This window comes from Phallusia mammillata, chromosome 6, assembly GCF_965637545.1.
Source record: "Phallusia mammillata chromosome 6, kaPhaMamm4.hap1.1, whole genome shotgun sequence".
NCBI classification, from domain to species: domain Eukaryota; kingdom Metazoa; phylum Chordata; class Ascidiacea; order Phlebobranchia; family Ascidiidae; genus Phallusia; species Phallusia mammillata.
Genome location: NC_137257.1, coordinates 5,416,122 through 5,433,258, shown reverse-complemented (window position 1 = coordinate 5,433,258; position 17,137 = coordinate 5,416,122). Strand labels below are relative to the sequence as shown.

The window sequence follows — 17,137 nt, the reverse complement described above, 5'->3', positions numbered from 1 at the left end:
CAACTGGGGTCCGCGGTCCTTTTGGGGGGACCGCGAAATGGTTGAAGTAATTTTATAAGCGTATTTGGCGTCAGTATGTGCCACTGAATCAGTTTAAATCAAAGTAGAATTGAGAATTGACTGTCTCGATTGCTAAACAATAGCCTTTATTGCATGATAACTAACAAAAATGCAATTGTTCGCGCACAATCGTTATGTTTTTTGTCTTGTTTGTGATGTCGCAAGCTGTCTTTGGATCATTATTAAGCGCAATTTTGCATAACTAGCTAAAATCCTGTAATCAAATTTCGTTTTCCTGAAATACACATTCAGGCTTAACGACCGCGAGTCCTCGAAATAATGGCAAAGGGGCCGTTTTAAAAAAATACTGAAAAAGTTTGAGAACCACTGGTGTAGAACAATTGAAGGAAAAGATCCTGTAAAACATACTAGAGCTTTTTAAAACCCTAAACTAAAGGTACTGGCGTTTTAAGCTTTCGCAACCCAAATAAAGTTGAGGATCAGATTACTAGTGTGTAAAGTGGAACGTCAGAATTTTAAACGTGATTGGAAAATGGGCGAAAAAGATGCAAAAGTGCAATTAAACGAAGTAGTATGTCAGTACATGTTAAGATTTTTTTTTTTTAAAGAAGACAAGTTTACATTAGGTTACAATTTATGTTACAAAGGCTGCAAGATTTTTACGTTGCCAATACCAGGATTAAATATACACCTAAGGGTTGTGATATTTTTCGGTAAACTAAACAATTTGCGTGACACTACAAAGGACAACTTGAAACACTTGAAAAGAAAATTACTTTAAAACCAACGGATGTTCATGTGTCAACCGCCAGTTATACCCGCACGCGAAATTTCAGTGCAGAGACACCTTCGTCGCGACCGTAACGTCACATACGTTTTGTCATAGCCGGAGGCGTCAATCTTATTCTCGTATGTCCCGGCAATCTCGGGCCGACACATTGAGGGGTGTAAACAACGCATGCATACGTAATTAACAATGTGAAACGAGCGTGGAATTGCTGGAATGTTTATGGGTGCACGGACAGGTCGCGAAGTGAACGATGGAGATAATTGTATGCTGATTTGTAAAAGGGCTGATTGATTTGAGTTTTTGTGTTTTGCGTTGCAAAACCGTCAACTCTGCTATACAAGCTTGTGTGTTTGTTTATGGCAAAATTAAAACCTTTTTATCAATCTTTCATGTGAAGTGTTTATAAACGGCTATAACCGTTGTGACCCCACATAACAATGATGAAGGCATTAGCATTTGCCGAGACGTTTGATTTGAGAAATATGTCCCTTTTTAAGTCTATTTGGGCCGTTATTTTCCCAAAACCTTTAGTTACTTTGAAAAAAATACTTCTTGATATCGAATTAGGTACAAACAATTAGACCCACCCATCAAATGCTCAAAAACATTTTCTATCCTTCGAATGAAAAATTAAGATGCAATAAAACTATCTACCAGTTCAATGTGGTTCTGATAAGACACCAGGGGGAGAAAATACTTTGTAAAAGTGGACAAACATGACAAGTACGAAAATAGTTTTCAGAAAGGTTTCCTTGGTGTGGATGTTATCAAGTTGACATCAAGATTTGTCGGCAGATGAAGTTACCTTCAAATGTCAACCAAATCGTGCTTCTAGTTGTAAAGAATTTAAGCGCAACCTATTTTTGGAAGAAGCATACATTAATGCAAATTTATAAAGTAGATTTTGAAATTGTTGGCATATAAATTACAACTTAGACGCAAAAATGCACTGGCATAAATTTCGTTGGTGAAGGTTTCTCAAACAAACATCGAAATGCGGCTACAGTTCAGAAAATAATTACAACGTTCAACCCACAGAACTTATGCGAAACTACTGCAATAAGCAGCTTGTGGTTTTAGCTGTTGACACTCTAAGCTGCATTAAAATGTCATTCAATTCACACTTCATCTAAAAATAAATTTATTTTACTGAGATTAGTGTCGAATAGTGCCACCGTTTCAAAAATAAATCAAGCGTTCTTTTTTGTTAAAGTTTAACGTTAACGATTGTATTTTATTATTAAGAAAACTATGCCATTGTCTTGGAAGTTTTTGCAGTACCCATGCAACCTTATTTTAAACATTTGTTTTTTATCAAGTCTTTTTTTTCAAATATCAAAATAATGATAGTTGATAGCACGAAGCAAGTTAAAATACAGGTTGTGTATGTTTTCTGATGTCCTGTTTATTTTTAGTGGTAATCACTATATTGAGGTCACGGGCTTGGGAACATGTTTAATGGGAATAAATGGTCTTGGAAGCATCAAAAAACGTAGCATACTTTCTTAATATTTTTGTTCCAACAAAAACTGTTTTAACAAAAAAAATCCACTAAAGAGACGTTCCATGATTCTTTAACGGCAAATTTATTCTTATCAATTTTTTCATAAAATCTTGCTTATCCCGCTGTGCACAAGAAAACATGATTACAATTCTAGGCGAATCATAAACCTGAAGCTATTTTTGATACAACACCGTCGATGACGTCAGCAAGGCCCCGAGAACCCTCGCATTGGTTCCGAGTCAAGCGGGAAGCGGCAATAAATATTTCGCGCCGGAACGGACAAAAATCTTGCCCCGGGCTACTCAGACATCGGAAGAGTATAAGGTATGAAGCCCACAGAACGGCTTGAGGTAGTAGCATTTGGTGGTTGTCGTTGAACAAAGTATTTTTGAACGCTAGATTTTGTTTATTATTTCCTGGTGTTCGAAATAAATTGAAAATGGAGAAAATGGATTTCATCGTGACGATTTTCAAACTGATGGCGTTTTGTGCAGTTTTTGTTACAAGTAAGTCGTATGAAATTGTATAACATGCATAGGCTACGTTAAAAAAGTTTCAATTTTAGGCATTTTATGGCATAAACATATAGAAGTTGACCGAAAGGAAGATATTACAATTTGCTACAAGGTGATATAGGGTAGTTTTTTTTTCAACCCGGCAAAATGTTATGCATAACTATGCGCTGACAAAAAATAATTTTAAGGTGATAATATTTTTCACTGTTCACATAAAGTCATAGAAATTATGGACAAACCGCTATTATGCATAGAATAAGCTAAGGTGCCATTGGTGTAGTTCCGTCAAACGCGGTAAAATTTAACGACAACGGTAATTCAAAACTTTCGAAAAGCGGTCGCGCAATAAACTGATACGCGTAAAATTTTTACGACCCTGAGAACGTGTCGTTGTCACATGACCAAACGTCATAAAATGCGTGTCATTGTAGACTTGCGGGCGAGAGATGACGTCGATTGCATGTTGTAAACAAACATAGACACGTGTGTTTATTTTTACGTTTCGTGATTCAATGCGACAATGATGTATTACTTGGACCACGTAGCTATATGCTGTGCATTTTTAAAAGTCGGGAGAAACTGTAATATTTGATTGATTGGTTGGTTTGGAAAACTAAGGATCTGTTCAGAAGTTTAATGACGAAAATAGTGGCCCCCAAAAGACGTAAAAGACATCATGCACGAATCTGTTCATAAGTTTAATAACGAATCTAACGGCCCAAATAGACCTAAAAAGCGACATGCTTTCTTATTCAAACGTTTCGGCACATGCTCATGTCATTACCTGCAATATCTGGTTGGTTGGTTGTTGCCATAGTTACAACTTGTGGGAGTGCCTTTACATATTGGCTAAAGATAAAAAAAACGGCTACTAAATTTCCTCATAGAAATCTAGCGCGAGATTTATAATTTATGCTTGGATTTCGACTTTCAAACATAGTCTTATATTTTGGACTAAAAAACTTTTTTTCAAAATACCCGGAGTTTTGTCGTCTACCAATCGCTTTGGAGTAAAATTTTGCTGCAAAGAATTTTTACATCAAACACCATTGTGCAACAGTATGCGTGGCCTGAAGTAAGACAAGCATACATCAACGATCTTTATCACATCGCAAAAAATTTGCTTTTTCCAATAAATTTCAAATTCAGTGGCATATAACAAAAGCGATCTTCAGTTTACAAGAACGACCGTGCAAAGGCAGGACAACACGCTAAAATACTCCGAAATCTCAAATTACATCAGTTTATTCGTGCAACTAGATCCCTCGAAAAAAAGTCATTTGAAGTTATCGCCTGCGTCTATTACAAGCGTGATATGTCACCCCAAATTGATCGCATTTAACGCCACGCCAATGCTTAGTTTTAGATTCCCCACAATTGCGGGATGTGGTGCCCAGTCCTATGCTATCAAATTTCCACTTAAACTTACACCACACCCATCGAAGCACCGCCACTTAAAGTTCGTCTTTACATATAAACGGAAGGATCTCGCAATTAACTAACCGTGAGATTAGCTCGGATTAGCAATTCTCGCGCACACCGCACTGGACCCCGAGGCGCGTGCAGTTTTGATTGAACCTTCGTTATATTTCACTTGACACGTTTATCCGGTCAGTTTGGGCCATCGGGACCGACCGGTTTTGCATGAAATGGCTTCATTCTTGCAATAAAACTAGTGGTGAGACACAATTTTTTTTGTCAGCCTGTTCTATCACAAAAGACAAAAGTCATACTTTTCAGCCGGTTCTGTTACAAAAAGTCCATTGACAGTCCTCGGTAATGCTAACCGGTTCGCTGATCTCATAAAATTTCGTGAGACGATTCTATAGAACCGGTGCGAACCGGCTGAATCCCAGCATTGAATAAAACACATGGATTTTAAACTAAAATTAATAAGTTATACACCTTGACACCTTATTATGCAATTTAATGAACTCCAAAGCTGTGCATTTCGTTATGCCTTCAATTTGCTCTTTAAAGGAATACACAAATAAACTACAAAAGTTGACATAACTAACAAAATCAATGCAGTAACCTTATTTATCTAACTCTAATTATGTTTTTTGTTTTTTTAGAGCATGTAACTGCTCAAAATTGTGCTGTACTTCTTGGTGTAAGGTAAGTACAACAAACCATATTTAAGTTAAGTTTGACTTGAAGGTATGCCTGGTGATTGAGTTCAAAAATTAAAAAAGTGAAAATGCACTGTTTACTATTAAATTGTACAAATGTTCAAGTAAAACTATTTTCAGTCTGAAATAAAATATTGTTGATCATCGAAAAAGCATTTGTGCCCAATTTTTCTGCAACTGTATTTGAAGGCATAAAATAATCTCCTCAATATTTTTGATAGAGCACAATGTGCATTTCCCGGAGTAACAAGACAGTCTTGTGAGGCACAAGGATGCTGCTACAACAGTTTTGCTGAACCCAACTGCTACTTCTCAGAAGAAAACAGTTGAGTAGTAGATTTAGGCGTTTTTTCACAATTTTCCGACCCAAACGGTTGTGAATAATAAAGTTAATGTTAGGAAATATTTTGCAAATACTGATGTTCCATCAGTGATATAATGGAAAAAAAATATCATACTTTTAAGAACCATACCTAGATATTTAAATCATTTTCCAAGTAAGTGATTTTTTCAAAACAGCTTGTCCAAAGTTTCATTTGACTTTATGTGAGAATTTCCTGACCCAAACAGTTGTGAACATTAAAATGTTTTTTAGGAAATATTTTGCAAATACTGATGTTTTTTTTAATAAATGATTCAACAACTTACCTGTTTGTTAATGAATTGTTCACATTTGTGTAATTTCAGAACCGAAGCTGTCACCCTGGGGACAATGGAGTAAATGCACAAAGACTTGTGGTAAGGGCACAAGAAATCGTGAGCGCTTCTGCTTGTATCATGATGATCGACCTGCTCCCAGTGAACTCTGCGGTGAAAAACCCAGAGAAGAGAAAGACTGTAATACAGCTGCTTGTCCTGAACCTGGTATGTTAAACAATTGAGCTTAATCCAAATGTATATTCATCCTATCATTTGTTAAGATAGAACTTATTTTGTTTCATCGCCTAAAAATACATTAAAAATTAGACACAACTTTAAACAGATTTATGCACAAATTTGGGAAATGTTTATTTCCGGGTTAAAATCATTTCTTATGAAGATCAAATATATGTCGCTAAAAAGCATTGATTTATGCACATACTACATACTAAGGAGTGTATATAATTATTCAGCACCAGCTACCTCATTAAAAACACTGTGTTTTGGTACAGTAGATATTTGCATTAGGCTAAACAAAATCAATTGTGTTTGTAAGTCAAAAGACCTAAAAGGTTAGCCTGATTGGTAATAGGAAAGATATTTTCAACTTAAATGTATTATGAGAACTGATATACATTTGATTGTGTGTAATATTTTGTGAATTATAAGCTGCAGTTCGGGAAGACAGATTACAGTTATTTTTTAAGGACAAGAAAAAGTGGATTGTAATGAGCAATATGCCGACATCTGCAAAGTGCGAAGATCTTCATGTGAATCAATACCAGTGGTTAAACGAAGTTGCCCCATTACATGTGGAGTTTGCAAGGGTTAGTTTTCATTTCACTTAAACTTCAACATTACGGTGTCCTAAATGTTAGTCAATTAATGGGAAAGCTATCCCAAAAATAGTGATATTAATTCAAACTGTGTTAGTTCAAAGGTTTTTTTATTGTTTGATTACTTTGTCTGAATTTTGTATTTCTGTTTTGTGAAAAACATTAACAGAGTTTTGACATGGTTTATCGCCCCAAAAAGTCACATACTATACTCTTTTTTTGCTAACTGGGTGACTTCAGTGTATCAGTTAGGATGGAAAGAGTTATTGGCAACTTATTTAACAATGTTGATTTAGGTACTGAAACTGAACCAGGAAAACCGAAGCCACCTCCTAAATGCAAGAACGATTTAAGTGACTCTGTTTGTGAGAGAGCAATATCTTTGGCCTCCTGTGAAGACATTATTCGAGGTGTCGCCTTATCTGCAATATGCAAAAAGTCTTGCAACACCTGCACCGAAACAGTTGATCCAGTATCCACCACCACTGTAACTACTATTCCAACAACAGCCACTACTACAACTCTTCCAGTTCTCTCATATCCAATAAGTAAGGATCAGAATTTCTTGCAACTAAAGATACTGATTAATAACAAATTCAGTTTTCATAGATTCTGAGTGGTTGTTAGACCTGATATAAACAAGAATTGTTTGTATGTAGAAAAGACATTTATGTGTTACATTGAAATGTTTGTCACGAAAAATCAGGCACAAATTACTCTATAGATGTTTTTTCCTGTTGTATGTGCTTATATAACAATAAACTTTGTCTTTTCCAGCAATGTGTGTTGATGAGTATCCCACATGTCCACGAATTCGGGAAATTTGCTCTAGGCCAAGCAGATACAATGATCTATATTTGTACTGTCGACGTACTTGCAACTTCTGTGCGGATCCAATTCCTGAACCTTTCCTCGCATATCTTCCAACAACAACTCCTACAACAACAGCCACAACTACAACAACAATAGCAACAACAACTGGTACACCTTGACAAACTTTTTGTTTTGTTGTGACAACTATTCTGTTACCACCATGTTGTTTGTTCGGATCAATTGTTGAAACGTTAATAGTAATATCTTCGTGTTTGTGTAGCAAAACCAAATGAATGCAAAGACGGATTGGGCGAAGCCTTGTGCAGACAGGCAATTGGAATTACATCTTGTGATTCATTCATTTCAAATCAGACTCTAGCAAGTGTATGCGAGAAAACTTGCGGAATATGTCAACCAACAACAACCCAAACAGGTGAGTTTCACCAAACAAAGGTGTATGCGGTCAATAACCAAACAAAACGAAATAAGAATTTTAGAAATAGTTTGTGGTTTTAGGTAGGGATAGTATCATGTTGGAATAAAAAACGTTTTAGTTTTCATGAAATTTACAACGGTCAATGTAATGTCATGTATTGATAAAATCCTAATAGTTTAGGCACCAAACATATTTTGGTTCATTGTTATGATTGTAATTTTTCAATGGATTGCACAACTGCTTATATTTTTTAGTTACAAATGCTCCTACAACGCCTCCCAGAACAACTGCACCACCCACAACAACACCTACAACAACACCTACAACAACACCTACAACAACACCTACAACAACACCAACCACAACACCAACCACAACGACAACCACTACAACAACTGAAGTTCCCACTACTACTCCTGATATAGGTAAGAAGTGTTTATTAGTTATGTGTGCAAAGTGAGGTGTTGTTGATTTTTCCAACTAATAAAAGCTAGAAATGAGTCGTCTGTACAAAAATCACATTTGACAAGCCTTAAAGTTAATGGCTTTGAAACATTATTTACTAACAAACAGTATAAATGTTTATTGTAAAAAACAAACATTTTTTCAAAGTTTTATCACTCTGCTGCTTCATTTGACTTGTTATCAATTTGTTACAGTAATGTGGTAATTAATTAAACACCATTTTCCATTGGTTTTCAGAGTGTGTGGACATTCACAGCTATTGCAAGGATATTGACAGTTTGTGTAACGATGCATCATATGCCAGTTTAATGGCTGGTTGCAAAAAAACATGCAACTTCTGTGAAGGAAGAAGGTAATACATAACAGCTTGGTATTGATTGCATTGAATCGGCATGTTGCAAAAAATGCATGCAATCCACAGAATGTCCAGCTATCAAAACCTGACATTCACAGACATTACTTTTCTACTGATAGCCTTAGAAATATTGCTTTTGCATGTTTTCAGGCATTTAGATTGTTAAACCTTTCATTGTCTTCTGTCAGTTTTCAAAGTAAACCTGAACTAACACTTTTGGTTGCATTTCGCTTTTTACTTCTGCCAAACCTATTTATTTCTTTAACATGATTTACAAATGCATCTTTGTGTTCCAAAAGAAATGCATGTGTAAAAAGTTGCATGATGCCAAAATTTACAGTGCTTTTAACCAACACAAGTATTTCTTTTGATCAACCATTTTCGTTGTTTCACTGATTACTTTGCCTTGCATATTTTCTCGTAATAAAATTTACTACTTGAGACTGGTAACACTAACCGGTTGGATGTGAAAAAATCACTATCCAAGGCTTCTACACTTAAAGCATTTTGTAGCAGTTTGGGTGCCACATTTTGAAATCTGAACAGATCATATATGTAAGGTTGCCATACCATATTTTTTCCCAAGATTTGCTACGTTATTGAATTGGGCCTCAGAAACACGATTGCCCATAAAATGATTGAAATGACCTTTTTTTACTTGCACATTTAAACCAAGTTTGGGCAAACTGGGTAGTTATTTTACTTAAAAAAATGAACGTTCGCATGTCAATGTCAAAAAAAAAAAAAAATTAAAACAAAAACACCTTTCGTTTTGCGACCAAATCATAAATTATTTCTAGTTGCCCCCAATTTTAGCCTTAAATTATGGCATCCCTGGATATATGTTCTTTTCAGAACAATATGCAATTTGCATGTGTGTGATGTCTTCTAAACTAACATTTTAGGATATCATAATATATCTTACCAAAAAAACATATTAGACATAAAAAAGAAGGCTTACAGATACAATTACAGTTGAATTTGGATTGGAAAAATGATATAAATTATATTTTAGGACCAAAAAAATTAAAAAAATCTGCAAATACACTGATTTAATACTAACACCTTATCATCCTATTAAGCAACCAAATCTTTTCTTGCTTTAAAAAATCATTTATTTCCAAATTGCTGTAAAAAGGATGAAAGTAACAAAAAAAAATGTAACAAGACATTTGTTTTTATTCAGCCAAGACAACACAGACCAAGGAACAAATGGTAAAATATTAGTTACATTTAACAGCATGTGTAGAGACTGGGTGTGAACATATTAAGAAGGAAAACGCATACTGGTTGTGCATGGGTACTTTAATGAAAGGGTATTTATTTGGGTATGAAACATAAATAAGGCACGTCAGCAAGTTTGGGGTAATGTCAGACTTAATGGCATAGACAAGAAGATACCGACAGAGTTTACTGCTAGTTAACTCAGTTACCTTGGTGCACAAAAACAGCATTATAAAAAAAATTAATTGGGGTGTTTGGTGCTCCTAACTGTCAGCATTTTTTAACATGCATGCTCCAAAACTGTTTTAGACAACAATTGTAGTGATGCACTGAAAAATTAGGCAGTTTTTTCGACTAAAACAGTATGATCAATCATTAAAAAACTCATAACCAATTATTACATTCACAAAAATTAAACCAAATTGGGAGCAAAATTTTAGGCATTTTATTCAGCTTACATGTTGCTAAAGCCATTTTGGACAATCATAAATGAGTTTACTTGCATTGACAACACAAGGTCCAGTTAAAAGCATTCAAAAGAACGGGAGTTTTAGATTTGGCCTTAGTCTACAGAATACTCAGTTCAGTGCATCACTAAATAAATTGACTTACTAACAAAACTAAACTTTTGTGTATGACACAAATCTGGGTATTCACTTTTTATGCTACCAACCGAATTATGCAATTAACCAGATGATTTTGTTAACAAATGGCTAAAATTGGAATTTAATCCCTTTGCATACGAGATAAAAAAAAATAAACATAAAGATACTCAAAAATTTACATAAAATATCAGCTATTAGAAAGAAATCAAAAATTCTGTAATCGATAGTGGACTAATCAACGAATCAATTTAATTGTTTATTGTCAAAATAGAATGCACAGACAAACTTCAGAATTGCCAGGAGGTAGCAGTATATTGTCAAAATCCTGACTATGACCATATTACAACGCTTTGCAACAAAACTTGTGGACGATGTGGCAGAAATGAACCAGGTAGCATTCAGATTTTTTCATTGCAAGATAACATTGTATATAAAGTGCAAGCAATACCATTTAAAAGATACAATTTCTAAGTGGCAAATCATTGCTTGACAATCAGATGCAGTACAACTTTTGCCATTTATCAAGGTGTAAAAAATAAATCCAAAAAAGTGCATCTATTAAACAGCGTGGCACCTAAAGTATTGATGTACCATCCAAAAACGTAACTAAACCTTGAAAAGTTGGTGAAAATGAAAGTTGAAGTAATGGATCAAAACCATCAACAGCAAGGCTGAAACTGACGATCAATGTTTGCCTTTTTCTATTATAGAATCTGATTCTATTTGAATGAGAAACTGATGATGCCACATAGGCATAATATATGCTCCTTTACATAAACTGACTGGTTCTGTTTTCACCAAGGATTTTATCGCTATTGGTTTTAACTAATACCTTGAATAGTTGTTTTTTTGAAAACACCTTTAAATGCAAAAGTTGAGTAGACACCTTTTCCAATATAACCCATGCAACTTTTTCCATAGCTGCGGTAGCAACTCCATACAATGTCCAGCTGACTTCTGGACCAGAAAACTCCCTAATAGTTACATGGGAAATGCCACCGGGAGACACCACCACCGAATTTGAGATTGTCGTCAGTCCTATACGAATGCTTTCTTTGCCGATGAGAGATGAGATACTAGTTTCGAACCAGCAGTATGTCCATGGTGTTTCTGGGCTTATGTATGGGGAGACCTATTCAGCAGTTGTCATTGCCAAGCGAGGAACTTCTGAAGCACAATCTTCACTGCCCTCGAATGAAGTGCAAATAGGTATATTTGTGGTTTTTTCCTGTTTTAGCAGAAAAATAATTTTGAAAAGCGGGATCGCAAACAAAGTAAAGTCGCATTAATAATAATAGCAATTGTTGAAAGTTTTGCACAAAATGAATTTAACAAATGTAAGTTAACCATTGCTTTTTTTTAAGTTGACTGCACATTACTTAAAAGAAGTAAAAAACACAACTAAACCGATCACATTAAGTCGTGTATAAGTCAACATCTAAAAACTGAGGTTAAGCCCACAAAATGACAGTGAATGCAACTGAAAGTACATTTTTAGGATTTTTCTTCAAAAAACAGCAGCCTAAAAACTGATACAACTGGGTAAACAAATGCCTGTTATGGCCAATATGTCTCAATTTAGCTCCTCCAATGCCATATCAAGTTGAAGTACACCAAAGGACAAGAAACCCAACTACCACACTGACAGTAACATGGAAAATGCCACAAGTATCTTTCACAGTATCTGAGTTTGAAATCAGTTTAAGTCCTGTAAATGGCAATGAAACGATGACTGTGATGTATGATAACTCTCTTTCTCAACACAACTATGAACACATCATGAGAGGATTGCTTCCGGGAACATCATATATAGCTGCTGTTACTGCAATGGCAGACAAGAAAAGAAGTCCGTGGTCACTACAATCACCACCTCAACATACAGGTTTGCTTTCTTGTTGTTGGTAGCGTTAAATGTTGAGCTGTTTTTTATCCTCTTCCTAACTGTAACTTCAAGACAATGTCTTTTTGCTTGTCCTTACGTTTTGGGTAAAACATTAATATTAAAAACATTCTCAGGAACAGTGTCCAAACTAATACTTTCTCATTAATTTAAATGTTGGCCATCATATTTACATTGAATATTCTTGTTGCTGCTAAAATGTAAAGATGTTAGTCAAGTGTGATACTTTTTTTGATTTTAAAAAATCACATATTTGTGTTGTATAAAATACAAAAGTTTAGGTTTTTTGCAATTCTACTTTATTATTTTAGTGTGTGGTGACACATATGATAGATGCGAGGATCTTGATCACTTCTGTTCCGATGAAAGTTACAAAGAACTTCTCGTAAAAACATGTTCATTTACATGCAAGATGTGCCAACCAATAAGGTGAAAAATCATTATTTTTCTGTATTTTACGAAGCTAATGCTTGTTAAAAAAATGGTTTGTGGACAAAATTTAGAAACTTGCATTTGACATTAAAATTGGGACAAAAAAGACTATTCTTAGATAAAGGACTAATCTTGGAAATAACAAAAGATCACTGTTCTCTTAATAACAAGTTTTTGAAGAAATGAAAATTCCACTTTTACAGCGCCAGCGTAACAGGAAGAGAGGTAGCAGTTCCACCTGCTACCACAGAACCTACTCCACCATCTATAGAAGTAACAACTGTCACAACAGAGCCTATTACCACAGAAACAACAGCTGCAACAACAATGACAACTACAGAAAATGTTCCAACACAAACAACAGCGGCAACAACAATGACAACAACAGAACTTGTTAAAACAGAAACAACAGCTGCTACAACAACTACAGAAGTACCAGTAACTACAACAAAAGCACCCCTTACAACAGAAACACTGGCTGCTGTCGTTGCTGCGGCTGCTACAACAACTGAAGAAATACCAGTAACAACCATGACAGAAACATTGACAATGACTGAAGCTACAACAACCATAACATTCACAGAACTACTCACAACAACAATAGTTCCAGCAACCACGCCTTCAGGTAGGATAAATTATAATTAAAATCTTTCTTTTGTTTGTTACATTTAAACCATTAAAATTAAAGCTTTCTTTTGTTTGTATAAAGATGTATTTCACAACCCACTACAGCTGATTATCCCAAACAAATAATCTATTTACTTATGTCAGAATTATAAATCCCAAATATCTTACTGTTTACATAAAATAATGAGAAAAGAATTAGTAGCAGTTAAATAGATTAACTGCTGTTCTAATCAGTTTTCTTGTTTCAGATTGTAAAGACATTTCTAGATTGTGCGAAAGGTTTAAAGGCAACAGAATATGTCAATTGCAAGAGAGACTACAGATCAACTGTCCAGTGTCATGCAATTCATGTAACATTCGAGCAAGATTACTAAGTAAGTTTGACACAAGTGTATTCTGCCCCACAAAGCAACACCCTACTACATAAAAAGTGTCCTAATTATAATTACCAAACTAGAATAGTGGTTTTCCTATATATTGCCAGTTTATATATACTACATCAGGGGTGGCCAACCGGTCAATGCCTAAGAGCCACATTTGTTATTGTGTTACCACAAAGAGCCACATTATACACATAAGCCAACATGAACAACCTGTATTAGCCAGATTTATTCTAAATGTCGCACACAAACATAATAATGACACAATTTGACTTGTACAGACCACAGGCCAGTCATTTTTAACAATGAATGATCTGTCAGTGTCTTACACACAAACTCTCATTTTAACGAACATAAAATTAAAATATCCCTTCTTTATCTTACTATCAGTAACGGGCGGTGAGATTCATTTCTGGTGAGGTACTGAAATCTTTTTTTTCTCTGCCATTTTGAAGGCTAAGTTGACAAAAACTTAAAAGATTTTCCCTGCTTTGAACTTTGCGGTACTTTCATCTAATGTGTGCGCCCAAAAGTAGGGGTCGAAAAATGCAAGGTGGTAAAACTAAATTTATTGCGACGTCACTAATGTATTCAACACAAACAATCGCTCAACTCAAACCCACGACCATGAGACAGACTGCCCATAAAATAACGTTGGTCATAACCCGAAAAACAACGGATTGAAACATTATTAATTTTTGAACACGTTGTTGTAAATATTGCTGTTGCTTTGTGTTTTATTTGCATTGAACGAAACAATGAGGAATCAGTCATCATTCAACAATTGAATATGTGCCATCATAATCAAGCCATTTGTCTAATACCGTTCCAGTTTCAAGGCAACGTTTGTGGCCAGACCGATAGTAAGTTTGTTTAAAAGCAAAATGTCATAGCCACAAACTAACCAAAAAATCCGCAGTGGCCCCAAACTTCCGCAACAACGTAAGAGCCACATAACACCAGGCAAAGAGCCGCATGCGGCTCGCGAGCCGGGGGTTGGCCACCCCTGTACTACATCATATTTAACGATGTATCACATATACCATTTACTATATTTATAATGGATATATATTTGGCACCTACATTTCATTGGGTCCCTATCTTTTTCCTGGCATTTTATAACATAATTGTTTCTGCAAGCATAATCTAATGGGTCCCCACACATGTGCATACGCGATTTGGTAACAGTAAAAATAGGGCACAATCATTGTTAAACTGGAATAGTGTTGCGCGTTGTTTTCACGAGGTGGAAAATGGATGAGTCCAACTATATAAACTTTTAACAAAGTTTCAACATTTTTTTCCTTAATAGCCCTTTATTTGTTTATGATTTTTAATCTGTACATAGCGTTCCCTGAAAACGATTGCTTAGCTGGGCATTTTATGTCCAAAACCTGTTCTGAAACAGTTTTATTAACGCTTTCAGTTTGAGAAGTCACGTTACACAGGTGTAACAAATCGTGTTGCGTTGTCGCTCTGCGATTCGAAACACGAATAAGTTGACCTACATTAACGTTTACAGTGCAATATAACTAACATCTTAACGTCTCAATTCCAACCAGTGAGAAAAAATGGTCAAGTGACGACTGCATTCATGCGTGAAGCAGAGGCATTTTTCCATGCGCCACTATCGTCAATCACTCCCATTGCGTCAGCTGTGCACTGAGCGAGCACAAATTTGACAAAAGACAGCATGTAAAAACATATATATTTGGGGCTGTAAGAGCAATTACTGAGCCGATTGCACTGACATTTTTAACAGCCAACAAGGAGCACCATATCCACAGCTGTTTAAAATTTCAGCAGGTTAAGTCTTGTATTTCTGACCTCATTAACATGTGAACAAACAAACAAATATTTGGGGGTAAAGGGGTGAAAGTGGATATATACAACTTCAAGTTACAAAGTACTTTGAAATACGCTGCAATGTACCAATCAAAAAAGTATGAAACTCCAGAATCATCTGCTTAAACAAGTATAGCTGTTTTAAAAATTTCACGTTTTGGGGGGCCATGGGTGAACCGAGGGATCAAACGGGGTCAAAACTCACATGGAACATCTTTAGACCAAAATCTATAATGTGTGTAAATTTGAAAGAGTTTGAACCATATCTTCTTGACCAAAACGTGGGAACAAATCCGCGTTAGACCGAAAAAAACAAAATAAGAGAAAAAATACAGACAAAAACAATATGTGTCCCCTTCAGGGAAGGGGACCCATAATTACTACTTTGTGGAATAGGAAAAGTCAATTTGACAAGAATTTAGAATGTTAGTATTTTTTCCAGGTCAGCAGGGGCTGACAACACCACCAACCAGAAGGCCTACAACTACAACAGTTATCACCACAACTACTGGTAAGTCCACATAAGTCAAAAGAAAAAGAGTACACACGTGTCAAGAAGTTACACTTAAAAAAAGGCTAAAAACTGGATAATTTAACGCATGTTATGTAGACATGTAAATGACTTCTTACCAGTTTTTGGATATCAAATATTCACTTTTTATTTCTTTAGATAATGGACTATGTGAGGACAAGTTCCCATCCTGTCAACGTGTTCGCAATGGAGACTTATGTAAAACAGTTACGTTACTGAAACAAAACTGTAAACTCAGTTGTGGACTCTGCCAAGGTAACACACTAAATGCATGCAGATTATCACTAATTGCCAAAAACACGTTTAACTGTATTTCTAACCAATCAAAATTTGTTTGCAGTAACAACTACAAGCAGTCCAATAACTCCTCGAGGTAAGCATTCAACATGTTAAACTGTTTTTTGTGGCAAGAAAGGAAACATTTTTTACTATACATTACAAATTCCTGCTCCTAAATCATATGAATGCTTGCTATGAAACATCTTTACTTTTCCCCTAGGTTGTGTGGATGAATCAACAGAAAGATGTCAACAACTGCAGCATCTTTGCACGGACCCAACATATGCAACAGAAATGGAGTCACAATGTCCAGTAACATGCAATGCACCCTGTACACAAACTTGATGTGCATGCTAACAAACCATTGTTCCAACCCTAGTTTTGACACAAATCAATAGCATGTGTAATTGTGTATATGTGTTAGTGTTAGAACCAAGGTCAATATGAGCATTCAGCTTTTTGGTGTAACAAATGTGAGTTATCTTGCAGGAGTACTGACCAATATACTGCTATAACTAAAGTAAATCAGAAAAATGTTTAAAATGAAATTTGCCTACCAATTGTTTACCTGTCACAAAATACACTTAATACCGTGATTTTATCATGACTGTAAGAAATTAAAAAGGACTTTTAAGCAATTAATGTCCTATAATTGTATATATTCGTTGTCCTTCACCTGAAAACTGTTTGTATTAACAATGGAACGGTTTAATGTGTTTAGTTTTTTGTGTGTTCATTTATCTTTTAATTTCTTCGTGTTTTTCTATTCTTGCCTTCACTAAACAAATAAAACCAACTTTCCAAAAA

The 17,137-nt window shown here is 35.3% G+C and overlaps 1 protein-coding gene across 1 annotated transcript; it reads left to right on the top strand.

Moving 5' to 3' along the window:
- Nucleotides 1-2,645: 2,645 nt before the first annotated feature.
- LOC145233670 (uncharacterized) lies at nucleotides 2,646-17,137 on the top strand. The gene is made up of 21 exons (XM_080098445.1): nucleotides 2,646-2,821; nucleotides 4,906-4,948; nucleotides 5,184-5,287; nucleotides 5,650-5,826; nucleotides 6,309-6,428; nucleotides 6,734-6,985; nucleotides 7,215-7,418; nucleotides 7,531-7,683; nucleotides 7,941-8,111; nucleotides 8,389-8,503; nucleotides 9,693-9,721; nucleotides 10,607-10,726; nucleotides 11,257-11,544; nucleotides 11,918-12,217; nucleotides 12,547-12,664; nucleotides 12,871-13,292; nucleotides 13,543-13,668; nucleotides 15,962-16,030; nucleotides 16,190-16,306; nucleotides 16,392-16,424; nucleotides 16,551-17,137. Exons 1-21 carry the CDS (start codon nucleotides 2,755-2,757, stop codon nucleotides 16,673-16,675), a joined length of 3,153 nt encoding a protein of 1,050 aa, XP_079954571.1. The 5' UTR covers nucleotides 2,646-2,754; the 3' UTR covers nucleotides 16,676-17,137.

What these genes read in the sequence shown, in the direction of transcription:
- LOC145233670 (XM_080098445.1), top strand. Translation starts at nt 2,755, where the DNA reads ATGGAGAAAATGGATTTCATCGTGACGATTTTCAAACTGATGGCGTTT. An exon ending in AGCTGCTTGTCCTGAACCTG is followed by an intron (nt 5,827 to 6,308) that starts GTATGTTAAACA and finishes TTATTTTTTAAG; the next exon opens with GACAAGAAAAAGTGGATTGT. An exon ending in CAGTTGTGGACTCTGCCAAG is followed by an intron (nt 16,307 to 16,391) that starts GTAACACACTAA and finishes ATTTGTTTGCAG; the next exon opens with TAACAACTACAAGCAGTCCA.